Below are 25281 nucleotides of genomic sequence, written 5' to 3'. Positions count from 1 at the left end.
ACCCAGAAATGATGAGTGTGCATGAGTATTCATCTCCCAAAGTCAATATTATTTAGAGCCCCGTTTTGCTGCAATTCCAAGTGCAAGTCTCTTGGAGAATGTCTCATTAGCTTAGCATATCTTGCCATTGGGATTTTTGCCCTTTCCTCAAAGCAAAACTGCTCCAACTTCTTCAAGTCTGATAGGTTGCATTAGTGTACAGTAATCTTCGAATCATGTCACAGATTCTTAGTTAGATTGTGGCCTTGGCTTTGATAAGACCATTCCAAAACATTTCAATGTTTCCCTTTAAACCACTCAAGTGTAGCTTTAGCAGTATGTTTAGCGTCATTCATCGTCCTGGAGGAAGGTGAACCCAGTCTCAGAACTCTGGCAGAATGAAACACGTTTTCCTCAGGAAGTGCCCCATATTTAGTGCCATCCATTTTTCCTTCAGTCCTCACCAGTTTTCCTGACCCCACAGCCTGATGCTGCAACCCCTGTGCTTCACTGTGGGAATGTTATTCTCCCGGTAATGGGAAGTATTGGTTTTCACCACACATGGTGTTTCCCATGAAGACAACAAAGGTCAGTTTTAGTCTCATCTTACCAGAGAACCTTCTTCATGTGTTTGTGGGTGGGGTTTGATCCACCACATGCTTTTGGGCAAATTGCAAACATGTTTTCTTATTGTTGCCTTTAAGTAATGGCTTTTTTCAAGACTCTCTTCCATAAAGCCCCACTTTGTGGAGTGCACGGCTTTAGTGGTCCCATGGACAGACACACCCATTGGTCATCGATCAGATCACTGTATCTCTGATTAATGCCCTCATTGTCCGGTCTGAGAGTTTTGCTGGGAGGCCTTCTCTTGTCTTCGTATATAATACGCTACCGTGGCTGTTTGTTTGTCTGTCCAAGGTATTAAATCACCTGTAGCTCACAAATCGTTTCACCCATTGACTTTAAATTTGGTACACATATACTATGTGACATCTACTATCTGCTTTCGGGGTGATGATTTTTATTAGTTTTTATTTTTATGTTATTTTATTGTAAATTCAACTCTCAGCATTCCCTACCACCTTTGCGGTCTCTTCCCCTACCTCTTCATATCTTTAATCATTCTTGAGGCAGATTGAAGACTTAAGTGCCATCTTAAGTGAAAAATTACAGAAAACGTACTAAGTAATTGCAACACAAAAACTAACTTAATCAGTTTTAACCTGAAAAGATGCCAACGAAAGAAGAGAAGCAGCGGGCCGCTAAGGTGGAGAAAAGAAGAGCTGCTCAGGAAGTAGCAAGCACATCAACCTCTGAGCAAATGAATGCTAAACAGAGACAGAGAAAGAGTATGAAAACTATGAATGCTCAAGTCAAGTGTATTCACTAACTTATATAATATAATAGATAGATAGATAGATAGATAGATAGATAGATAGATAGATAGATAGATAGATAGATAGATAGATAGATAGATACTTTATTAATCCCAAGGGGAAATTCACATACTCCTGCAGCAGCACACAGATAAAAAATACAAAAAAATGAAATAGAAATGCAGGTATACCAGACAATAACTTTGTATAATGTTAACTTTTACCCCCCCCCAAAGGTGGAATTGAAGAGTCACATAGTGTGGGGGAGGAATAATCTCCTAAGTCTGTCAGTGGAGCAGGACAGTGACAGCAGTCTGTCGCTGAAGCTGCTCCTCCATCTGGAGATGATACTATTCAGTGCAGGCAGTGGATTCTCCATTATTGACAGGAGCCTGCTCAGCGCCCGTCGCTCTGCCGCGGATGTCAAACTGTCCAGCTCTGTGTCTACAATAGAGCCTGCCTTCCTCACCAGTTTGTCTGGGCGTGAGGCGTCCCTCTTCTTTATGCTGCCTCCCCAGCACACCACCGTGTAGAAGAGAGTGCTCGCCACAGCCGACTGATAGAACATCTGCAGCATCTTATTGCATATGTTGAAGGACGTTAGCCTTCTAAGGAAGTATAGTCGGCTCTGTCCTCTCTTGCACAGAGCATCAGTATTGGCAGTCCAGTCCAATTTATCATCCAGCTGCACTCCCAGGTATTTATAGGTCTGCACCCTATGCACAGAATCACCTCTGATGATCATGGGGTCTGTGAAGGGCCTGGGCCTCCTAAACTCCACCACCAACTCCTTGGTTTTGCTGGTGCATTACTTAACATAAGAAAAACATTTTGGGGTGGAGTATTCTCTTAAGGTGGTCCTTTGGACCAGAAAAGGGCATATGGAAGGTGATATACAATTTATTTGCCATTTATATGCTATAAAAGGGTCAAACAGAAGCTGTATTAATGCATTTTTAGGTAGTTATCTATAGATTCATCCTTCTCATTTATAAAGGGTTACATTTATCATCTTATGTGTATATTACAAAATATCATAAATATACATTCTATCTTGTGACTCATGGATTATTTGAACTTAATAGGAGTTCCCTATTTTTCCTCTATGAGGTATGCTCTTTTAGTGATGTACGTTTTTCACTGATTGGCTGAAATATTGGAAAAAGAATAAGATTCCTGAATTGTGTACCGTATAAATACCTCTTCCCTGATTTTCTAACTTCAAGAAACATCCCACAGTTTTCTTTGCTCTAAGCTAGTATTAAATAAAACCCCTTTGAACCATTACTGCTGCAATGTTAAGTCCCAACTCTCCCTCAGTTCTTAAGGCTCATAATAGAGAGATGGTAAATAAAAGGTAGTTTACTGTACATTAAGCAAAGGTTTCTTTCTAAATGAAGAGGGGAAACCAAAACACAGTAGGGAATGAATCTGGCTTTGTATTGTTTCTATTCTAGACTTCCTGGATACCTAGTCCCTTCCACAGTGAAGGCAAAGGGTGAAATATTTCGATTTAAAATTGAAAAACGTTTGACAATGGGGATGTTAATATCTTCCATTTGGTCTGATTTCCCATTTCAAGGCCAGAACAGATTACTCAGTTAAATTAGAAGTAAAACTAAGTTTCACCACAAAATACTGAAAAGAGAAAAAGGTTGAAAAGACATAGAAATTTCCAATCATAACAACTGTTACAATTATTAAAAGAAAAATAAACAGTATCATCAAACAACTTTAAAATGAGTTCACTATACCAAAGTAATAGACTTGAAATTGACCGCACATTTTTTATATTAGCAGACAGATCTTTGCAGAGTATGGAAACTTGTTTGCTAAACATTATACCTCCTCCACATTTGAAACTTGTATGATTTCTGTGTCCTGACTACAGCATATAGAAATTAATGTTGCGTAAGGTAAAATAAAGTGAACCCATAAACAGATCTACTGTACAGCATTTTTAAGTTGACTCTACATTTAATTGGAGACTAATATGAAGAGTTTAAAAAAGTTCTGCATCTAGCTTTAGCTATATTGCTTGCTTCACTATTTTGTAGTAACTGCAGGGTTAACAAATACAAATCTGAACAGATCATCACTAAGCAGGCTGAAGAATGTTGTGTCACTAATATTGCATTAGTCAATTCACTTTCATACAAATACATTAAGTAGCTTTGCTAAATCCTCTATACAAGGAAATTGTTGCATTATTTTTTTTTTGCATTATTATCTTAAGTCAGGAAAAATGTTCTATGTTGCAGTTATTTAATCACACTGTTCTACTCATTCAATACAGATAAGAGTGATATGAAAATGTACTTAATTTTATAATTAAATCAAGCCATCCAAGCTGATCAAATTTCTGACAGTTAATAAAAATAAACTTTTGCAGTAGATTTTATAAAAAAAAATTATTTTATAAACCAGGGCAAGTGAGAGTAACACAAACTGTGCAAACTGTTTTCTATTTGTTATATGATAAACATTTACCATATTTTCAAGTAACTTAACATGCTATATCTATCATGGCATACAGCTTAACATGCTGAAATACAATCACTCATTTGAGAAAAAAATCATGTCAGTTTTTCTTATTGTTGTAGAGCTAGGTAAAACACTATTGTTTCTTTCCAAGTTGTGTGTATCTGACAGTTATTAAACTTGTGACTTTCAAAAGAAAAAATACTTTTGTTCTTCTTTTTTTGTAATTGGTGTTTAAGGGTGGTTATTATAATTAGTATTATTTCTATATTAAGGCATTGTAAAAGCTGAATTTCTCCTTTATACAAATAAGGCTGGGTCAATTGATTGATCTATCAATCTATCAGCTTTTATTTTGAATACAATTATTGCATTCTCTTGCATTGTTCAAAAATAACAGCATATTATGCTTAAAATCTTAAATGCAGCCTCGACATTTGCTCATCTTTTTTAGTTATGTCGACTTTCATTCATCTCTTGTACTTATTTATTCTGTTACAGTGTGGTGGATAGACAGAGCTTATCCCTACTGCATTGCCCGATAGACAGGAAACAAACATGTACAGAGTGTCAGTTCATTACCCACACTGGTATCATAACTTGTATGCTTTTGAGATTTCGGGTGAAAACTGGAGCACCTATGTTCATTTGGTTGGGAGCACACGCTGATAGTGCATTGCTACACTCACCACATACTGAACCATCTGGACTGGAACCCGAGTGCAGCAAGTGACACCTCAGCACCACACTGGAACAGTGTGAGGTTTTTTATGGTGGCTGAAATTCCAATCATTGAGAACATGGATTGGCTGGTGCCTTGGATGGATGGTTCCTTACATGGCTAGGAAGGATTTATAACGGATGGATGGAGGAAAGCAGACTCCTGGGGAATGTCCTACCCCAGTATGATAGATGGCAACATCCATTTGGCGGATCTCCCATGTGCATACCGGTAAGGCTGCATGGAAATTGTATCCTGAATGGGTGCCCTGCTGGGCTTCTTGGGATCTGCCAGTGGGAGCTGAATGAAGGAGCATTCTTTGTTTTAAGGATGTTCTGTCTAACCTGAAAGTGCTTTCTGAGCTCAATATTATGGCACCAGAAATACTCCTAGGCACTGAATAAAGGAAGCTGCTCTGCTTCACCTAGATAAGTTGGAGTTGGGAGAAGAGAAGGACGACACTCACCTGGGAAGGAGTGCAGTGGAGTGGAGTGGAGTGGAGTGAAGAAAGAAAGAAAGATAGAATTTATTATTGTGAAAGTATTGTACAAATATTGCACTTAATAAAAATAAGCATTTTGAACCCGGCACTTTTGTCTGCGTAGTTGTGTCTGGGTTTTGGAGCTCTGTTACACCCTGTACAGGCTACACCAGTAGTAAATAATGTAGATGTAAGGAAAATGTGGAAATTCTTCATAAATACTTGCTAGGGGCCTGTATCCTTGGGGTTGCAAGTGAACAGTGCTAACCACTGTGCCATCAAATCACTCAGCTACATAAGTCATTTGGAACATATTGTTCACACAGCTTGTTTAACTGTAGTGAGCATTTACACCTGCTTGAAATAGTATTTCAAGATCTACGGATTTTTTTTTAAGCTTCTTTGTTTTATTCACCACTGTAGAAGTCTAGAGTTTGCACATTTAGCTCTTGTCTGTGTGTTTTTATTTCTCTGAATACTCCAGTTTTCCAAAGACATGCCTGCTAGGTTAATTGGCAGCTCTATACTGGCACTTCATTCGAGACTGGTGTCACATCCAGGATTGATCCTACATTGTTTGACAAGGCCATGATAAGCTCCAACCCCTGTGACCCTGATTTGGATTAAGTGGGACTGAGAATGTTATGTTGATGTTTAGCTATTCTAAATTTCAGTTGATAATAATCAAGACAGCGTGAATATATACAGACTTAGCTAGATCAACAGGTGCTAAGAGAAAAAGACTGCTGAAACATTGTGTCCAAAAGCTGCCCCTTTTATGCATACACCAACACTAGTGTGATTCTCAAAGAGAGGCTGCTTAAAAACACAGCAGCATATTTGTGAGTATTTCATCTTTATTTGTTAGCTGGTTGTACTACTAAGCTTTAAATAAGCATTTTATTTAAAATCCAGTTATTAAAAAATAATTTATATTGCTATTTCTGTGTTGGAGTCTATTAAAAAAAATCTTGCTAGCACAAGAAAATAATGTAAAATTAACAAAGACGTCATGCAGTCACAAAATGCAGAAGCAAAGCTCTAGTACCATTATTTATGTATGTATTTATTTATGTATGTATTAATGTATTTTCCTTTGAGATCAGAAAATGTTGCAAATTGACTTATGAACAGATATTTTAAAGGGAAAGATGGGTGACTTGTGATAATTCTTTCCTAATTCATTTCGATTCCCGATAACCCTGAATTATTTGATAAAAGAAGGATATAATGAGCTTTGGAGATTTTGCCAGATCCTGCAAGAACTATATGTTATCATATATACAGTATCTGAAATTATAAAAGTCTGCCTTTTAAATGACAATTGGAAAACAAAAGAAGTTATAAATAAGATCAGTTTTAACTAAAACTTTGACTTTTAGGTACTTTTGTAACTGAAAAAACTGTTTGTGGTAGGATATTGTATTTTGTGTGTTTTGTAAGTATTATTAAAAAACTGAATCACAAATCATTTCTAAAGAAATATTATAGTGCCAACTAATGTCTACTATTCTCATCTGGTTCAGCATTTAAAAAATTGTACAGTACGATAAAACTGATGCTGACAGAATTGTGGTGGTTTTTAAAATAGTATGTATAATTTGATGGTATTAAGCGTACACTGGTAACAGTGGCGTAGCGTGGGCTTTCGTCGCCTGGGGCCGACCGGAAATTTGCCGCCCCTCTATTTAGTTATTCTTAAAAAATAGACAAAATAAAAAGCTGCATTAAATTTTTTTATTGATTAAAAATTTACTTTTCGTATTTTTTTAATAGCAAAATCTTTTATACAATTGTCAATATCAATATGTATGTCATGTTCAATTGCCAGAATAGCTAAATTTGTTACTTAACGTGGACATAGTTGATCTGAGATAATTTTTGATTAATTTGAGCTTAGAGAAGCTTCTCTCGCAACTAGCATTACTGATGGCAGATGTTAAAAAAATTCTCAACATTATGACAATGTTTGGTAAACCATCTTCAAGTTTGGACTCAATAATATATTTTAATAAACTCAGAGAGCCGGACCTAATGAGTTCTTTTTTACAGTCTGGGTCTGTTGCAGCTACAAAAGCTTGTAGACGTACGCGCTCAAGTAGAAATTCTTCTTTATTAATGTCTTGAGGAGCTTGGTCTAAGTTAAGCTCGTCCCTGCTCAATATCACTTCAGGTCTTAAAAAATCATATTTTTGCGCTAGATTTTGCAACTGTTGGAATCTTTCTCGAATTTCAGCAGATACTCTGTCTATTGAAAATTCACTTAGGTAGGTTTTATCGTCACTAGATACTGTCGTAGATTGACTCTACAATGCGCTGTAAAAACGTCTGAGAAAATTTCTATTGCACCACCTGCTTCACCTGCCACCCTTTCCGCACCCGCGCTGTCTGCTTGGCTTGAATCAGCGCGGGCGCGATTTGCAGTTTCAAATATACCTATATTTTTTTAAATTTAAATATCATGGTGATTGCCGCCGCCCCTTTTGATACGCCGCCCGGGGCCATGGCCCCCTCGGCACCCCCCTCGCTACGCCACTGACTGGTAATGAATACTGATTCTTCTTATAGGTTTATACGGTACATTATTTATCAATACGCAACATGGTCCCATGATCCATTAGTAACTTTACCTTGAAACTTCTGTTCTAATTTATCTCAAAACTTCTGTCTTCTGGGGCGGCAAGGTGGCTCAGTGGTAGCGTTGCTACCTCGCAGTAAGGAGACCTGAGTGTGCATGTTCTCCCTGTGTCTGTGTGGGTTTCTTCCGGGTGCTCCAGCTTCCTCCCACAGTCCAAAGACATGCAGGTTAGGTGCATTGGTGATCCTAAACTGTCCCTAGTGTGTGCTTGGTGTGTGTGTGTGCGCCCTGACCAGGATTTGTTCCTGCCTTGTGCCCTGTGCTGGCTGGGATTGGCTCCAGCAGACCCCTGTGACCCATAGGATATAGCAGGTTGGCACAATGACTGATGACTGACTGACTTCTGTCTTCTTTTAAGAAATAACTACTTTACCATGAAATGTGTCTTTCTTACCTGAAAAATCTTATTATTGACTCCTGACACAGAAAATAAAAAAATATAAAAGAAATGAAAATAACTGTGTTAAGTAGTTGGAAATATCACCATATAGAGGCAAGTACCGCCAAAATGCTTATTTTCCTTTAAATCTTTATAAAAATCTTCTTTCTTTAACAAACTGAGAACACCCATATTACTTCCTATAACAGCTGGCCATCACCATTACATTTTGGTTGAAGGTTGTGTATTAAATGGTAATGTTCATGGTCTTAAACTGCATAAAACGATTAATGGTGCTCCAATTTTTAAAAAAAGTTTATGCAAAAGAAGTCTAAGCTCAGTGACAGTGTTTAAAACTGTACTGTACTATAGTGCACTCTATCCTCTTTATTCAGACGTAGGCTTCCTCACCACGAGATTGTGACTCATTTCTCATATTCAATTATCAGATATAAATGTGGCGTTTTGTTCACTGCGATCTAAATGTGATACCTAACAAATACATCCCCACATAATAAAGCCCAGACCCTAAGATTTTTATATTGAACACTAGGTAACAGAACATCATTTCTCCAAAGTTTTATTTAAGAAGTACGTTTGAATTTTGACCAATGACATATTTCCCTAAAGTTTTATTTAAGCAAAATAATGATGTTTACACAATACAAATAAAATGTAGATTAACCATTCTGATAATCACGTTTGAATTCCAAAACAAGTATTTTTTTTAATGTCGGTTTTACTATACAGTATAAATAATTTTTGTAGGAGACGTTTTACATATATTCATTTTATGAGAAATCCTTCTTAAAAGAACTATTATGCTTTTCAGTTACCTAACGTGCGTATTTGTTAGTCAGTTTTAGTATTACTCCGCCTCCTCGTGAACTTTCTGGTTGACCTCCCAGAGCTCAATTACTATACGCGGGTACGGACTGGAAGTAGCGGGTGCCGCAGGCAAAACGATGGCGCGTTAAAAACTGTATTTCCCAAGAATCAGTGCGCTGTCACTCGATTGGAATCTCGAGAGAATGTGTTTGTGACGTCACTAGCGTAATTTAATGCGTTTGCGCGTTAGAAAAGACGTACAGGCGAATTGACAGGGTGGTGTTGGTGGTTGTGTATAAACATATCAAGATTAGTAAAATAGTAGTGGAGTGTACGCTATACAAATAATCGTCGAATTCGTGAATGATGTCAGAAACAGACCCCAAGTCGGTTCAAGATCTCACGGCAGTGGTAAGAGCAAAGCGTGTACATTTTAATTTTCAGGCCTGTTTACGAAATTAATAATTGTAAGTGTGCGTTGTTGATTAATGTTTGATATGTGGAAATGTTACACTGCCATCAAATTTTTATGGACACTGTTGAAATATGTGCATGTCTTGCTCTGAGAAATAAAAACGTGTAGTTTAAGCTTTTCACACGTATATCCAAAGAGAATACGACCATGCAATAGAAAGCAGAACCGTACGTTAATGTAACTCTTCAAACGTTTGTTTTTCTTTTAGCAGAAGTGTGTATTATTTGCAGTTATTGATATACATGTGTACGTTTTCTAAAACGTGCCCTTAGAAGATGTATTGTTTCCTATTATTCATTACTAACTGTTTGGCTTCATCGTTGAGGACGCTACCTCAGTTGTTGTTGGTTACCAAGGTTTCCCTGCAAAATTATATGGAATACACTAATAAGGGCTGGATTTGACAAGATACCTTATCTTCTCTATTTTATGAATATTTATTATACTCAAAGGGCATTTCTAAATGTTTGCACAATATACATTATTGATCGTATTATTTGTCATTTGATTCTGTATCGTTTTATGTTTCTGATGCAGTATGCATCTACATTTTCCCCTTGGGATTAATAACATTTGTCAAATCTAATTATTTTTTTTAGTAATTTGCTTATAAAATTTTGTCACTAAACTCTGTAATGTTAAGTGATACCTTAAGGTGGACGTTCTATTTGCTTAATGTATTTAAACGTTAAATAAGTTGGACGTGCTTAATGGCCTGTGTATTTAGTAAAACGTCTGAGGGGTGGTTTCTTGCTTATTGTATCTTTTCTTTAAATTTTAGTTTATAAAACGAATCAATAATAATCAAGGACCTCTTTATTTTATATATATATATATACGTAAGTGTGTGTGTATGTATATAAGTGTATGGTGAACCTCATGTGTTTTTAAACTGTGTTAAAGCAGCATTATAAATACATTTATGAACAACTTTTAGTTTTACATCTACTTTGATGACCGTTTACTGACGTAGGAATCTCATAATGGTGGCGCAGTGGGTAGCGCTGCTGTCTCACATTTAGGAGACCCAGGTTCGCTTCCTGGGTCCACTCTGCGTAGAGTTTGCATGTTCTCCCCATGTCTGCGTGGGTTTCCTCCCGGTACTCTGGTTTCCTCTCACAGTCCAAAGACATGCAGGTTAGGCGCATTGGCGATTCTAAATTGTCCCTGGTGTGTGTGTGTGTGTGTGTGTGTGTGTGTGTGTGTGCGTGCCAGCGGTGGGCTGGCGCCCTGCCTGGGGTTTGTTTCCTGCCTTGCGCCCTGTGTTGGTTGGGATTGGCTCCAGCAGACCCCCATGACCCTGTAGTTAGGATATAGCGGGTTGGATGGAATCTCATAGTTAAATACAGAGCGAGTCAAAATTATGTTAACACTAATGTTACTGCTATGTAGATAGATACTTGTATACAATTTATGTGCTATATATTGCACATATGTTGAACATGAAGGCAAACAGGTTGAGACATTCCTGTAAATCAGTCTTGTGTACTTCACATTTGTCGTTTTTCTAGTGAAAGTAAATAAAGTCAAAGTAAGTGTTTATTTTGCATATGATTTAATATCATCTATTTGGTACACAAAAGCAATTTGGTATCCAAAGAAATTTGATATGTTAAACAATTTTTTTTTCTTAAAATAGAGGCAGGGTTAAATGACTTGCACATGTTCATATAGTGGAGTAATTGTGGTGTGTTAGGCAGAGTGTATAATCTACTATACCACACCACACTATCTGCTTAATGTACAATGCCCATGACCAAATTGTTCTGTACATAGTATTGCATGGTTTTGCAGTACTTCGTATTACTCATAAATTATGCTTTAAAGCGTGTTTTGTTTTTGTTTATTTCAGGTGCAGAATTTGCTTCAACAAATGCAAGACAAATTTCAAACAATGTCAGATCAGATAATTGGAAGAAATATCCTTTTTTGGCATGTTATATTTTAAAGCAGATTTATATTTATCACTTTTTAAATCCTCCTTATTTGTATGTAGTATCTCTGAAACATATTAAGTTGATATAGGTAATTTTGTCTGTACACCACAGTTTTTGAATGCTTGATTTCTTTAAAAGAAAAAAAAAAATCCAGGACTTGTGGTGAGAGCTGTCTACATCACACTGACTGCATAGTATTTTGGAACATGTCCCCCTCATACTCTTACTACTATATTTGCTTCTGTACCAGCATGATTCTTAAGGTTTACACTGCTGCGGTTCTACTTTTATTATGACTTGTGTGTATGATGTAAGCTTCATGGTAAAATAATATTTTAATCCATGTAAATTTAACTGCTGATGACTTCACATAATTGGAATTCGTAGGCATAGTGTAAGCAGAAATCTATAGAATTCTTGTAGTCTCCTTAGCATTATATTTTGTCCCAAAATAACATGTAAAAAGCATTGCTACTTTTTCTTCAAAATGGACATGTGTATTAAATCTTATCTTTCTACTGTAAAACTTGCAAAACACTAAACGTACAGAGAAGCGTAGAAAGTATAATGATACAAATAATAAAAATAATACTAATACCATATACACTATCAAAATGTATTGTTTATGTAGTACATTTTGAAGCAAGGTGAAATGCACAATCCAGTGTTGCAGTCGGGACAAGAGTAGTGTGATTCCTTGCAGATTTTCTTTTTAGACTGATCAGCTTTTGAACAGCACCCTACAGATGTGCAATTGACATGAACATCGCTTTCAGATTCATCAGAATCACTTTAGATTTCACTGTCCATTTCAGTTTCACTGCTTGAAGACAGATTTACTTTGTCATCACTGTCAAGAGCATGCAACACCTGAGCTGCTGATAAACGTTTGTGAGGCTACGAGAAGAGATATCTGCACCGTTGTGTGGGTAACAGTTGGGCCTGGCACTTACGCAAGACAGGCCTATATCGTTTCCTGAGCAACAATTGGCACTTTTACAGCCAGAGTAATCTTTGGTAATGACACAAGATGCGTCTATACATTTGCCCCAGTGACAGTCAGGACTATCGTTTTTAGGACAGCTTTTACAGCCTGGGTGAATCTCGGGTTAAAAGACAGGCGGAATGAGATGAAATAATGCCAAAATCTATTTTTAATATTTTAAAACATAGGAATATTCTGAAGTTTAATACATTAAGATTGACACTTAAAATGAATCAGGTTATGCTGGAGTAGACTATTCATTTGCTGTAGCACACATGAAATTGGACTTAGAAATATACTTCCAAGAATAGAATCATGGTCCTTGAAACAAATTTCATTCTTCTCAGTGGTTAGTCCATTTTTAAAGGCAATGAGATTGAAAGTAAAAGGCCCACTAACTGCAAGTTTGAGTAGAATGCCAATCAATATGTTGAGTTTGTATGAAATAGAGGTCCAGTAAAAGTAATGTCTTTAAATTCTGCACTTCGTTTTATACTTTGGGTTTTAACCAAAACTCTTGCAGAGCTGTGCCACTTGGGAGCTAAACTATCTAGTGTAACTTTGGGGAGGGGGCTGTGCCACTGAGTCCCAAACCACAGGCACAGCAATACCCAACACAATTAATGGTTTAAGTAAATATTTTTATTTGACAAAATTGCTCTTTTCATGTGAATACCAGCTCTCTTACACTCACAATTCTACTCTTAAGAGAGCGTTACCCACTGACTCCACCTCTGACTTTGTTCAAGTGAGGCCGTGGGCTCCCTTTTAAAGTCTACCTAGGAACTGCTTCTTGTCTCCTGCCGAAGTTATCCAGAGCACTAACAGTAATACGGAAATCGGAGCGGTCCTCTCCTGGTAGCACCCTCTGCTGGTCCCCAAAGACCCTGACTGGGCTGCGTGTTTATCCTCCCTATGCCACCCTGTGGGTGTTCTGATTGGGTTCAGCCCTGAGGAACACTTCCACCTGCCATATGGGGAAATGTACTGCCCCCAGTGAGCCTGTTTGCTTGATCCTTCCATTATGGCCTCCTGGCCAGGTAATAATCCTTCCATTATCCTGGCCAGAATGCCTGGCCTTCCTTTTTGGCACCTACACTGGTATAAATTCAGAGCAACGGATTACCATCTCTGAAGCCAATTTAGGTTGGTGACCAAACTATTTGATTGTTACTTGTGAAATATTAAACCGGTGCAAGCAGTGCCGAAGGGCTGCTACTTATGCCTGAGATTAATTTATCTTCTAATAAGTACTGCTTTGGAATTTGTAGTTGATGTACTGTTTTTTTTTGCATATAAAATTGTCAGTATAGGTATGCATTTTAATTACAAATTGGCAAGATTTGCTTTTTTTGAAAAATGTTGTGTTCCCATGCTAGGGTACAGATGTACCAACTATGCCAAACAGATTATTATCGCCAATGTGATCTGAACTGTGATGCATCAGTGCTAGCAAACTACCAGACCACCATGCATCCCTGAGATTAAAATTCTACTCGAAGTCCACAATACTTGAGTTGTTTATATCCTACGCTTCCTGAGCTGCTTTCACTACAACTGCATTATACATTACATTATATGCTTGGCATTGTTAACCTTGTCACTACCCTTGTCTGCTTAATCCAGCAGTAGAGACGGAGCATGCAATGAATCTAGGCTGTGTGACAAAGTATTGTCATAATCTCATTATGAAAACACCTTTTTTTTTTTTTTTTAAAAAGCACATGCAGAGTACATATCCAGCTCGAGAACAGATTGGGTAGTAACATTGTGCAGACTTAAGTTCTAACACATAATGAATTTCTGCACAGTGTGTGTCAAGCATGTGAAGTGTGCCAAGTGTCTGATATGGAAGCAAAACTGTATATGCAGTGAATAGCTAGCATCGTTTTTAAGTTGGGAAAGGAGAACACGTGAAATGACACAATGTGGACAGAGCAATCCTTGAGTAAATGCTGCTCACTTACAGTGTTTTCACAGATATGGCAGACATGAAAGTTTATGCAAATATAAGAATAAACAGTTGGTTTTCAGTATATATATATATATATATATATATATATATATATATATATATATATATATATATATATATATATATACAGTCATGTGAAAACATTAGGACACCCTTTGAAAGCATGTGGTTTTTGTAACATTTTTAATAAATGGTTATTTCATCTCCGTTTCAACAATACAGAGAGATTAAAGTAATCCAACTAAACAAAGAAAACTGAAGAAAAGTCTTTTCAAGATCTTCTGTAAATGTCATTCTACAAAAATGCCTATTCTAACTGAGGAAAAGATAGGACACCCTCACATGTATTCCCTCTTAAATTGGCTCAGATCTCACACAGGTATATCACACCAGGTGCACATAATTAGTAGATTGTTACTCTGCATGTTGAATGAGGCTTGCCCTATTTAAACCTCAGACATTTAGTTTGGTGTGCTCCTGACTGTTGAAGTGAGAGTGAGCACCATGGTGAGAACAAAAGAGCTGTCAGAGGACTTCAGAAAAGATTGTAGCAGCCTATGAGTCTGGGAAGGGATTTAAAAGATCTCAAAAGATTTTGAAATCAGCCATTCCACTGTCCGGAAGATAGTCTACAAGTGGAGGGCTTTCAAAACAACTGCCAACATGCCCAGGACTGGTCGCCCCAGCAAGTTCACCCCAAGAGCAGACCGCAAGATGCTAAAAGAGGTCTCCAAAACCCTAAAGTGTCATCTCGAGAACTACAGCAGGCTCTGGCTACTGTTGATGTAGAAGTACATGCCTCTACAATCAGAAAGAGACTGTACAAGTTTAACTTGCATGGGAGGTGTGCAAGGAGGAAACCTTTGCTTTCCAAGAGAAACATCGAGGCCAGACTGACATTTGCCAGAGATAAAGTTGACAAAGACCAGGACTTCTGGAATAATGTTCTTTGGACAGATGAGTCCAAAATTGAATTATTTGGACACAACAGCAGAGGACATGTTTGGCGTAAACCAAACACAGCATTCCAAGAAAAGAACCTCATACCAACTGTGAAGCATGGAGGTGGAAGTGTCATGGTTTGGGGCTGCTTTGCTGCAGCAGGACCTGGTCAGCTCACCATCATAGAATCCACGATGAATTCTACTGTGTATCAGAAGGTGCTTGAAGAACATGTGAGACCATCAGTTAGAAAATTAAAGCTGAAGCGGAACTGGACCATGCAACATGACAATGACCCAAAACATACTAGTAAATCAACCAAAGATTGGCTGAAAAAGAAGAAATGGAGAGTCCTGGAATGGCCAAGTCAAAGTCCAGATTTGAATCCCATTGAGATGCTGTGGGGTGACTTGAAAAGGGCTGTATGCGTGCAAGAAACCCTCAAACATCTCACAGCTGAAAAAGTTCTGCATTGAGGAGTGGGGTAAAATTTCCTCAGACCGATGTCGAAGACTGGTAGATGGCTACAAGAACCGTCTCACTGCAGTTATTTCAGCCAAAGGAGGTAACGCTTCGCTATTAGGGGCAAGGGTGTCCTATCTTTTTCCTCAGTTAGAATAGGCATTTTTGTAGAATGACATTTACAGAAGATCTTGAAAAGACTTTTCCTCAGTTTTCTTTGTTTAGTTGGATTACTTTAATCTCTCTGTATTGTTGAAACGGAGATGAAATAACCATTTATTAAAAATGTTACAAAACCACATGCTTTCAAAGGGTGTCCTAATGTTTTCACATGACTGTATATATATATATATATATATATATATATATATATAATGGATGTAATTCAATACGTGTACCAGCATCTCAGTTTAGGTGTACTCAAAAGTGTGTGTTTGTGTTTTTTTATTATCTCCCAACCTTAAAGGAATCTTATTTACAGTCAAGTGCCACATTGCATCGGCCCTTCCATTTTCAAAAAAAAGTCCACCATTTATTCTTATATTTGCTTTCATTCTTGGGTCTGCAGTGTCAGTGAAGTCTTTCCAAGTTAGTCACCATCCCCCACTGTGCTTTTCAAATGTGAGGCAAATGCTCCATTCACTGTTTGCCACTTCACATGTTCTCCCTTCCCCACATCAGATTTGTGCTAGCTGTGTTCTTCATTTTACACAGTGTTAGTAAAACCATGCAATGTCATTTCAATTTAGATTATAGATATTTTTTATGTAATTGAAATAACTATGCTGGCAGTTTTTTTTTTCCTTTGTCACATGTAATGAAACAATGTTTGTAAGTGTCTTTTTTATTAATAACTAGCAGAATACCCGCGCTTCGCAGCGGAGAAGTAGTGTGTTAAAGAAGTTATGAAAAGAAAAGCAAACATTTTAAAAATAACGTAAGATGATTGTTAATGTAATTGTTTTGTCATTGATATGAGTGTTGTCATATCTATCTATTTATATATCTATCTATATATATATGTATGTATGTATGTATGTATGTATATGTATGTGTGTGTATATATATATATGTATGTATGTATATATGTATGTATATATATATATATATATGTATGTATGTGTATGTATGTATGTATATATATATATGTGTATATATATGTATGTATATATATATATATATATATATATGTGTGTGTGTGTGTATATATATATGTATATGTATATATATGTATATGTATATATATATATATGTATATATGTATATGTAGTAAAATACCTGCGATTGGCAGCGGAGAAGTAAAAAGAAAAGGAAACATTTTAATAATAACGTAACATGATTGACAATGTAATTGTTTTGTCATTGTCATGAGTGTTGCTGGCATATATATATATATATATATATACACACACACATATATACATACTGTATATACAACATATACATATCTACATATATACTGTATATTCACATATATATACAAATCTACATATATATATCTACATATATATATATATTAGGTGGGACTCATTAAAAAATTAATCCAATTAATTAGAGGCTGTGTAAGAATTAATCTTGATTAATCGTATGTAATCACACGTAAATTTGCCCCAAATCGCAAATGTTTTTTTTTTAATTTAAAACGGTTTTAGTGGGCTTACAGAATCAAATAATAGACATGGACATGAATATTGTAAACTGAAGCTGTTTTAATTTCTGAAAAAAAAGCTTTTAAACTGCATTTGAATTCAAAACAGAAACAAAAATATCATCCCTGGTTAAAATTGGGCAGACTTAAAAATAAAGTGGTAGTTTAAGTACTTTAAGTACATTTTCAGAATAGTATTGTCTTTAAATAATAATAACAAAAATTTCAACATAAAGTGCAGTTTTTCTTCTTAAAAAAATAAGTCAGAAACATAAAAGGTAATTTGACCAGCTTACTCTTTAAACTCTGAGTAACATTAGCCAAAATTATTTTGTACATTAGGCTAAAACAGTGTGATCATTGAACATTTTGTAATTAGATGTATTTAGAATTACTAACGGTCACGGAAGTCCAATGATCCCCAGTAAGAGCCACAAAGTCCACTTTCTGTAATGCATCTAATTTTGCTTGCTTTTCAGTGTGCACAAAACCATGCTTTTATCAAGGCTTCGCTCGGTAGTCGAAATGATCAGTCGTAGGAGCGCTTTATTCCGACTCTAACATTTTTGTAGCTGTGATGTGTGCATCAGTGTAATGGATGTACCAGGAAATCATGCATTGACAAAAGTTCCGTTTGCTTGGAATTGAAAGTGTGATTAAATCGTTATTTTTAACGCGTTATGGAGTACATGCATCGAAGCTTCTCAGCTGTGCTTGTGCTAAGAAAGGGAAAATTTTAAAAATAGCGTAACATGATTCTGCGTTAACCTAATATTTTTCATACGTCCCAAACCAAGGAGATGCAAGGTAAAATGAATCGGTAGCGCAGTACATAGTCAGTACACCCCTCTCGGGAATCGAACCTCAATGTCGGCGTTAGAGGCTTAAGACTCTACAATTAGCCACAGCGTGTGGCTTGTCTATGCTAAAGTATGTATTGTAGATCGGGTATATATATACATTTATATATATATACCCGTGTACGCAGTGGAGAAGTAGAAGTTATGAAAAGAAAAGGGAACATTTTAAAAATAACGTAACATGATTGTCAATATACAGTAATTGTTTTGTGAGTGTTATTGAATGTTGCTGTCATCAAGGATTTGATTATCATTATTTCTTTCAATCAGGCTCGTATTTGTAGGATGTGTTCAAGTTACATTCCGTGTTTGTCAATCGTTGTAAAGATAAGAGGTTTCATTCATCGATTAGTTCCTTACTGCATCAATAAACAGCTCGTCTTCCTTTTATCTGTGATGTGACAAACTGCATGCACGGGTTTTTTTACACTGTCTTCCTTTAGCAGGACATTCACTTTTTCCACCGTGTGCTTTGTTTCCTCAGTAGCTGCACTTATGAATATGATTGTATGTATAAGGCGCTTCATATTTTTTGCTGCCTTCTCAATTGTGTAATTCGGTTTTTGTTCAGCACTCTTTGGAACTGTTGCTTTTTGTCTGCGCATTGCGTCAGTTCACGTGAGCCGCTTGGTGTTCTTGCATCGAAGGTTCCCAGCTGTACTGGTGCCATCTCGTGTAATGTCAGCTAAGACCCGCACTTAAAAGTTTCTCTCGCAGTTTCAATGAGTTTGTGCCAAACACCACCCTGACCATCTCATCTTCCTCTGCATAAGCATAGTCCTTCACCCGTGAACATTTACCGGCAGTGTTTGTATTGGATTGCCGCTGATGGGCGGCCTTATATGGGCAGGCACTAAATTACAAACGCTAGTGGCAGCCTGTCTATGAACTTAATTTAATATAAACTTACGGTTCACGCCGTGCTTTGTTTCCGCAGTAGCTGTACTTATGAATATGCTTGTATGCATCATTTGCTTCATAATGTTTTTCTGCCTTCTCAATTGTGAAATGGCGTTTTGTGCTCATCGCTGTTTGGAGTTCTTCCTTGTTCTCTATGTACTTACGTAGGAGGCGTGATGATGTCACACGAAACTCCGCCCCCCACGGCCATCTCCAACTCAAGACTCCATTACATTATATGGGGAAAAATAGCTTCCAGTTATGACCCTTATGCGTAGAATTTCGAAATGAAACCTGCCCAACTTTTGTAAGTAAGCTGTAAGGAATAAGCCTGCCAAATTTCAGCCTTCTACCTACACGGGAAGTTGGAGAATTAGTGATGAGTGAGTGAGTGAGGGCTTTGCCTTTTATTAGTATAGATTTCATTGTTGTCTACTGAAGATAGACAGACAGTAATTCACATAGCAAATTAGGAAAAGTCAAACATGAATGTGACACTGATGAAATAAAGATTAAAAGTTGCCATCGACTCTGGTGCTTCTAGTGTTAAATTTTATCTCTGTACTTCTGCAGGCTAGTGACATCTCCAGCATTGGCTAATACAGGTCTCTGATGTCTCACTGGCTTCACAAAACATCACAGGTTTTCTCTGTTGTCGCTACAGACTAAAAGTAACAAAACAAATACAATTTTTGGGTTGAGTATTCCTTTTAAGGCCTCAAAACTTGATTTATTAAAAGGCCTTAAATTACAGTTGAAGTCAGAATTTACATACACTAAGGATGAATTCTTTAAAACTCTATTTATAGCTCCTTTATAGTGTAGGAAACTTGTGACTCACTGGAATTGTGATAGTCAATGAAAAGTGAAATTAGCTGTGTGAAAATAGCTGGAAAAAGATAATTTTGCCCTGCACAAAGTAGATGTCTTAATCAATATGCCAATTGTATAGTTCATTAGTATAAAATCTGTGGCAGGGTTATAAAGTGAGTTTTATAGAATTCACCCTAAGTTTATGCAGTACACCATGTGAAGATAATTCCAGACCTTAGTCAGCTGATCCTTCTGATCTTTCTGCATATTTTACATTATTTTAGTACCTATGGTTGATTCTTTGAAAGCTGGTGGACTTAATAAAAAGATATTGAAATACAATCAAGACATATGCATCTGCACACTTGACCATTAATTAGGGATGCTCCGATTGATAGGCCGCCGATCGAAATCAGATGATTTTTCACTAAAAAGACTGTCGGTAAAAAGGCCAGTTGCAAAAACCAAGATTTTTCAGGCCGCTTTTCTAAGCTTTAGAGTAATTTAATTGTAGTGCTCCTTTACGTAAGGTTTTACGATAGATGAGCCAGTTAGTGTCTCTTTTTCTCTTGCAGTGAACTTCCAAGAGTATAAACAAAGAGTAGCAAGTGGAAGCATGTCTTTAATCAGAGGACGAGAAGCGATTGGTGTATTGGCATTTACGTTAAAGAAAGTGGAGTAATAAACTGGAAAAAAAGTAATCCGAGAAGGTCTGTGCAACTAGACAAACGGCAAGAAAAGCTACTTTAAGGAATATATATATAGTGTACCTTTGTTTTGTCCTTTAAATTAAAACGGGCATCACTTTACTTTGGATAGTGAGCTTGTTTAAAATACAGCAGTTTACACTTTTAATTTGTAAAAGAAAAGATAAAGATGAATTTTGAATTGCTGCTTATTAAACAATACACTTTTTAAGATTTGTACTGTGTTTATATGTTGCTATGTGTCATGCAGCACAAGTTTTGGTTAAAAAAAACAAGTACTACATTATTAAAATGGTTTTCCATATTTTACAGTCATATCTAGAATTATGAATGTCCGGTTGATACACCGATGAAAAACACACCTGTATAAATATAGTAAATGTTTATTTTAACAGCAAAATGATGTACAGTAGTCAAATTGATTTAAAATAATTAAAATATAAGTGTATGTCAATTTAAGCAGCATTTTAATTGCCAATATCAATTGATTGTGCGAGTATGTGTGCGTATATATAATTTTTTTTTTTTTTTTGTCGTTGTTAGTGAAATGGCGGAAACTTTTTAATTAAGCCTCATTTTAGATTGGCACATTGCAGAAAAAGCTAAACAATATGACAGCTTGTAATAATGAGAAGCATTTTATTTTCTTTTATGCCATGTGTATTATGAATTAATATTTTTGTGCATATGTTATTAGTTTAAGTGTGTATTTTAAGGAAATGTTATTTTAGCATTTTATGGTCACTGAAAAATAAGCCTAAAGAATTTCATTTTGGTAATTAAAATGAAAAGATAACACCTGTGCTCTAGTTTTTAATTATAAAAACTTTAATGTAGGCAATAACTTTTGTTTTGTCTGGTTATGCAAGAGATTCTTGTAAGTTTTTTAATGGGATAAAGAAAAAAAATCTGTAACGGTATTGGAACTGGACCATCAAGTAACATGAAATCATTGATTGGTAGATAGATAGATACTTTATTAATCCCAAGGGGAAATTCACATAATCCAGCAGCAGTATACTGATACAAAGTTTTTTTTGGTATTGGCCAAAAAAAAACAAAAAAAAAAAAACTGATGGGAGCATTCCTACCATTATTGAAAATGTGTGTTGATCCAATAGTGTTTCTAACTAAAGAGGTAACATGCAGTACATTCACCATACATTTTTTTAAAATTTATTTACTACAGATTCTTCTATTAACGTTTTTCCACCCATGTTGGTTCTTAGTATGTTATACACGCAGATTGTCTTGTATTTTCATTTGCTGATAAGCTATCTACTTGAAGTATTTTTCTTAATAAATTAACTTGATGAGATGAGCACTCGTATTGATGAGTTGGAAAAGAATATAGCAGACCTAATGACACAAGCAGGAGTAGAAGAAATTGAAGGGGAAAACAAGGTAAGCATTACATTATTAATTGAATTTGAATGTACTTTCTGAAAGACACTATATAGTATTGTGACACTGAGTCTATTGTCCAGAAAACATTTAGTATTGTTTTTAATGTTGCTAGTTCCAACTGATGTTAGTGATATTTGTTCTTAGTATTTTTATTTTCTTTAACATATTTACACTCTATTGCTTTTCTCCATTTCTTTCTTCAGACTGATTATTCACTTTTCCATTGTGTGGTCAGTACATGTTGCCTAGCCAAGGTTTTTAGGGCAACAAATGGTCTTGGTTTTGTTGGCCCTGTTCGCCACCTGTCTGATTTAGTTTGATGTAGCACATCTTTGACCTGATATACTAGTTTGAAATCTCTAAACAAGAAAAGAGCAGGCAGTGACAATGAGTGTTATCTTTGGTACTATGTTGGACATGATGTTGCTATGTTTATTTCATTGTAGACTGTTTATAGACTTGCTCACTGTTGTAATTTTAGTCACTGTAGAATGCTTTTATTTTTCTCGCTAATATCTACAGTTTCATCATAACCTCCAAGTATTACAATAGTAGGTTCTGTTTGATCATATTTGAGATATTTGACCCCAAATGGGAATTGCAGTGGTGGTGCAGGAGTCTACATGTGTTAAGATGTATACAAAAACTATACACAATTCCCTCAACCTAAGCAACACAATAACTATATCTATACATGTAACATATTTTAAATGAAAATGGTGGAAACATTCTCAAGTTGTATTAAAAAAAAAATTAAAAAAAAAAAAAGTCTGGGTAAAAAGCAAGCTGGTAAGCATGTTTAAATTAAAACAGTCCCAATCTATAAATCTGTCAGTATACACTCCTGAAATTATTATCCTTTATGTACTCGCTGAAAGAACAACTATAAAACGGTCAGACCACTTGTGACAACACAGAAAATGTAAAAATGAGGATTTACTCCTCCTACGGGTGGCAAGGTATCTGGCATTTCATTGCTGGTAAACTCAAGACTGTTACCAGATATATGCACCGTTCAGCCAGTTTTACTTGGTATAGCTGTGTGCCGATTTAAGATTGTTCGCTCATGTTTGTCATTTATAAGATGCTAGTGATTTCCATAAGCCTACCTCCTGTAAAATTCTTTAAAGCCCCCTGTATTTTTCTTAGCAGTTGGTTTCCTGTTGTCTGGCGTTGTACTTAAGAATGACAGTCTGTTTTTATTCTACATTTCAGTTTTCTTCTCTTGATGCAATCTTGAACTGTTAATTGCTCTACTTTGAATTTACAGACAAATAAATGCATACTTTACACCTTTAGCTCATCTTGGTCTCCCTTGGGAGTCTATATGACAGTGTATGTTGCCAAAAAGCTAATTAAAGAGCATCTACTTTCTTTAGCTGAATAATTTTTACCTTCAGCTTTACACTTCACTTTCTTTACTGCAAAAAGCTATATAATGTTGACTTATGTTTTATTTATTTTTTTTAACAGGTTGCCAAGTAACCCTAAGACCTCTTCCTGGTGGCGATGATCAGTTTTTCTAAGTATTTTTTTTTTTTTTTAAATAGTTCTGTATGTAAGCCTTTTTTATATTGACTATTGTGATAATGGATGCATTTGTGGTGCTTGGCTTTCACGCCAAGGTACAAAATTGCACACTAATTCATTTAGTTTAAATTAAAAATGAAAATTAATGATTGAGTGCTTCTTTTGTTGAAGGCAGTTGTGGAACCATTAAGAATAGTGCATACACCTTGAACTGGAGCGACAAAGAAAGGTTAATCAAAATGGATAGTTTACTATTTAATGTTCTTTATACTTTATCAGACTCTTTGACTATCTTGCTGTAGAGCAGGTAACTGTGGGAATGTGAACAGAAATGATTGTATTTTTGGGGACTGTTTTCAATTTTCTCTTTCTATAGTAAAGTGTGATTATTTTTTACCACTATAGAGCTTTCTTGTGCTCTGGCAAAATAACTTCGTTAACTTTCAATAATGTCAGTAAAGCTTCTCTTTTTAAGGTGTTGCAAAATTTGCTCATGTTTCAAAAACACCATTTTGTATAATAGTAAGGACCAAATACTTGAGCCATAATTGATACCCTGTGTGCAGTGTTTTTTTTTTAAATTAATGGCATCACCCTCAGCAGGGCACTGGTGTTTTGGAGGCTGTCATGATAACAGTGGGTATAAAGACTGAAATAATGACTTGATCAGGTGCCAATTGAGTGTTTTAACATGCCAAAACTTTTGAATGCTTGCTTCACAGAACTGGCTTCCTAACTATTTTTCATAGTAGACTGTAGTGAGAAATGGGTGTGAATACTACTTCAATAACTGAAATACATAACTGAAAATGTTTTGAAAGAGACTGTTTTGCTAGTAAGAATCCCTGGCTTGATGCATTTTTTTTACATTTCAGTAGTTTTCTTGCTACTTAATTAAAATGGGAAAGAAAAACAGTTGTTAGATTAGACTTTTTAAACACATACCTTGCCTGCTTTTAGCCCCTCCCCTTTTGGGTTTTTGTATGTTTTAATCTTAGTAATCGGTTGCTATGTTTCTGTACTTCATAATGACTAATGTATACCATGTGTTAAATTATTAAACAAAATCACTTGTTTATGGTCCATAATGCATGGTAACTGTCTTTTGTTCTTGAATATCTTAGTTTTGACTCCCTTCTTAAAGTTTTACAGAGAATTTAACCTCCTTAACGTTCTCAAAAACAAAAAAAAAGTAAAACATTGCATTAATTTGGCTTGGAAAATGACTTATTAAATCTCATCCGTCTACTGTAAAATGTACAAAACACAAAGTGTAAATAGTCTGATACAAATAATGAGTAACAATACTGATGTGTGGTAATATCACACACACACGTACAATTACTGCCAAAATGTTTTTTTTTTTTTTGTGTGTGTGTGGTATATCTTTGAATTGGAAACTGCTTAGGTGTACAGTAACACTGTTCAGCATAGCAGTTCATCTCTGCAGTTCTTTCAGTCATGTTATTATCAAGAAATAACTTGAGTGGCTTTCAACATTCACTTTTATTCGTGGCTGCCCCACCAAATCAAAAAAACGAGGTGGTGCTGGCTTATTTAATGCAGGGTCAACAGAAACTCAAAGTTGAGCGTCACTTAGAGATTTATTTGAATCGCTTTCTGTTTTACTGTCCATTTTAATTTCACTGCCTGAAGACTGATTCATTTTGTCATCACTGCTCATATCATTGTAAAGAGCGTACAACTCCTGGGCTGATGAAAAACGTTTCTTACGAGATACCATTGTGAGGCAAGAA

General features: G+C 36.0%; 1 protein-coding gene across 1 annotated transcript; it reads left to right on the top strand.

Annotated features, from left to right (window-relative positions):
• Nucleotides 1-9120: 9120 nt before the first annotated feature.
• On the top strand, nt 9121-24612 carry hsbp1b (heat shock factor binding protein 1b). The gene is made up of 4 exons (XM_039763503.1): nt 9121-9294; nt 11211-11277; nt 21897-21991; nt 23468-24612. Exons 1-4 carry the CDS (start codon nt 9247-9249, stop codon nt 23477-23479), a joined length of 222 nt encoding a protein of 73 aa, XP_039619437.1. The 5' UTR covers nt 9121-9246; the 3' UTR covers nt 23480-24612.
• The last annotated feature ends 669 nt before the right edge of the window (nt 24613-25281 follow it).

Source organism: Polypterus senegalus, chromosome 9 (genome assembly GCF_016835505.1).
Source record: "Polypterus senegalus isolate Bchr_013 chromosome 9, ASM1683550v1, whole genome shotgun sequence".
In the NCBI taxonomy this organism is placed as follows: Eukaryota; Metazoa; Chordata; class Cladistia; order Polypteriformes; family Polypteridae; genus Polypterus; species Polypterus senegalus.
This window is presented reverse-complemented; position numbering and strand designations above follow the sequence as displayed.

Coding starts and splice junctions, on each gene's coding strand:
- hsbp1b (XM_039763503.1), top strand. CDS start 9,247: ATGATGTCAGAAACAGACCCCAAGTCGGTTCAAGATCTCACGGCAGTG. Junction 9,295..11,210: donor TTCAAGATCTCACGGCAGTG/GTAAGAGCAAAG, acceptor TGTTTATTTCAG/GTGCAGAATTTGCTTCAACA. Junction 11,278..21,896: donor AGATCAGATAATTGGAAGAA/ATATCCTTTTTT, acceptor TAATAAATTAAC/TTGATGAGATGAGCACTCGT.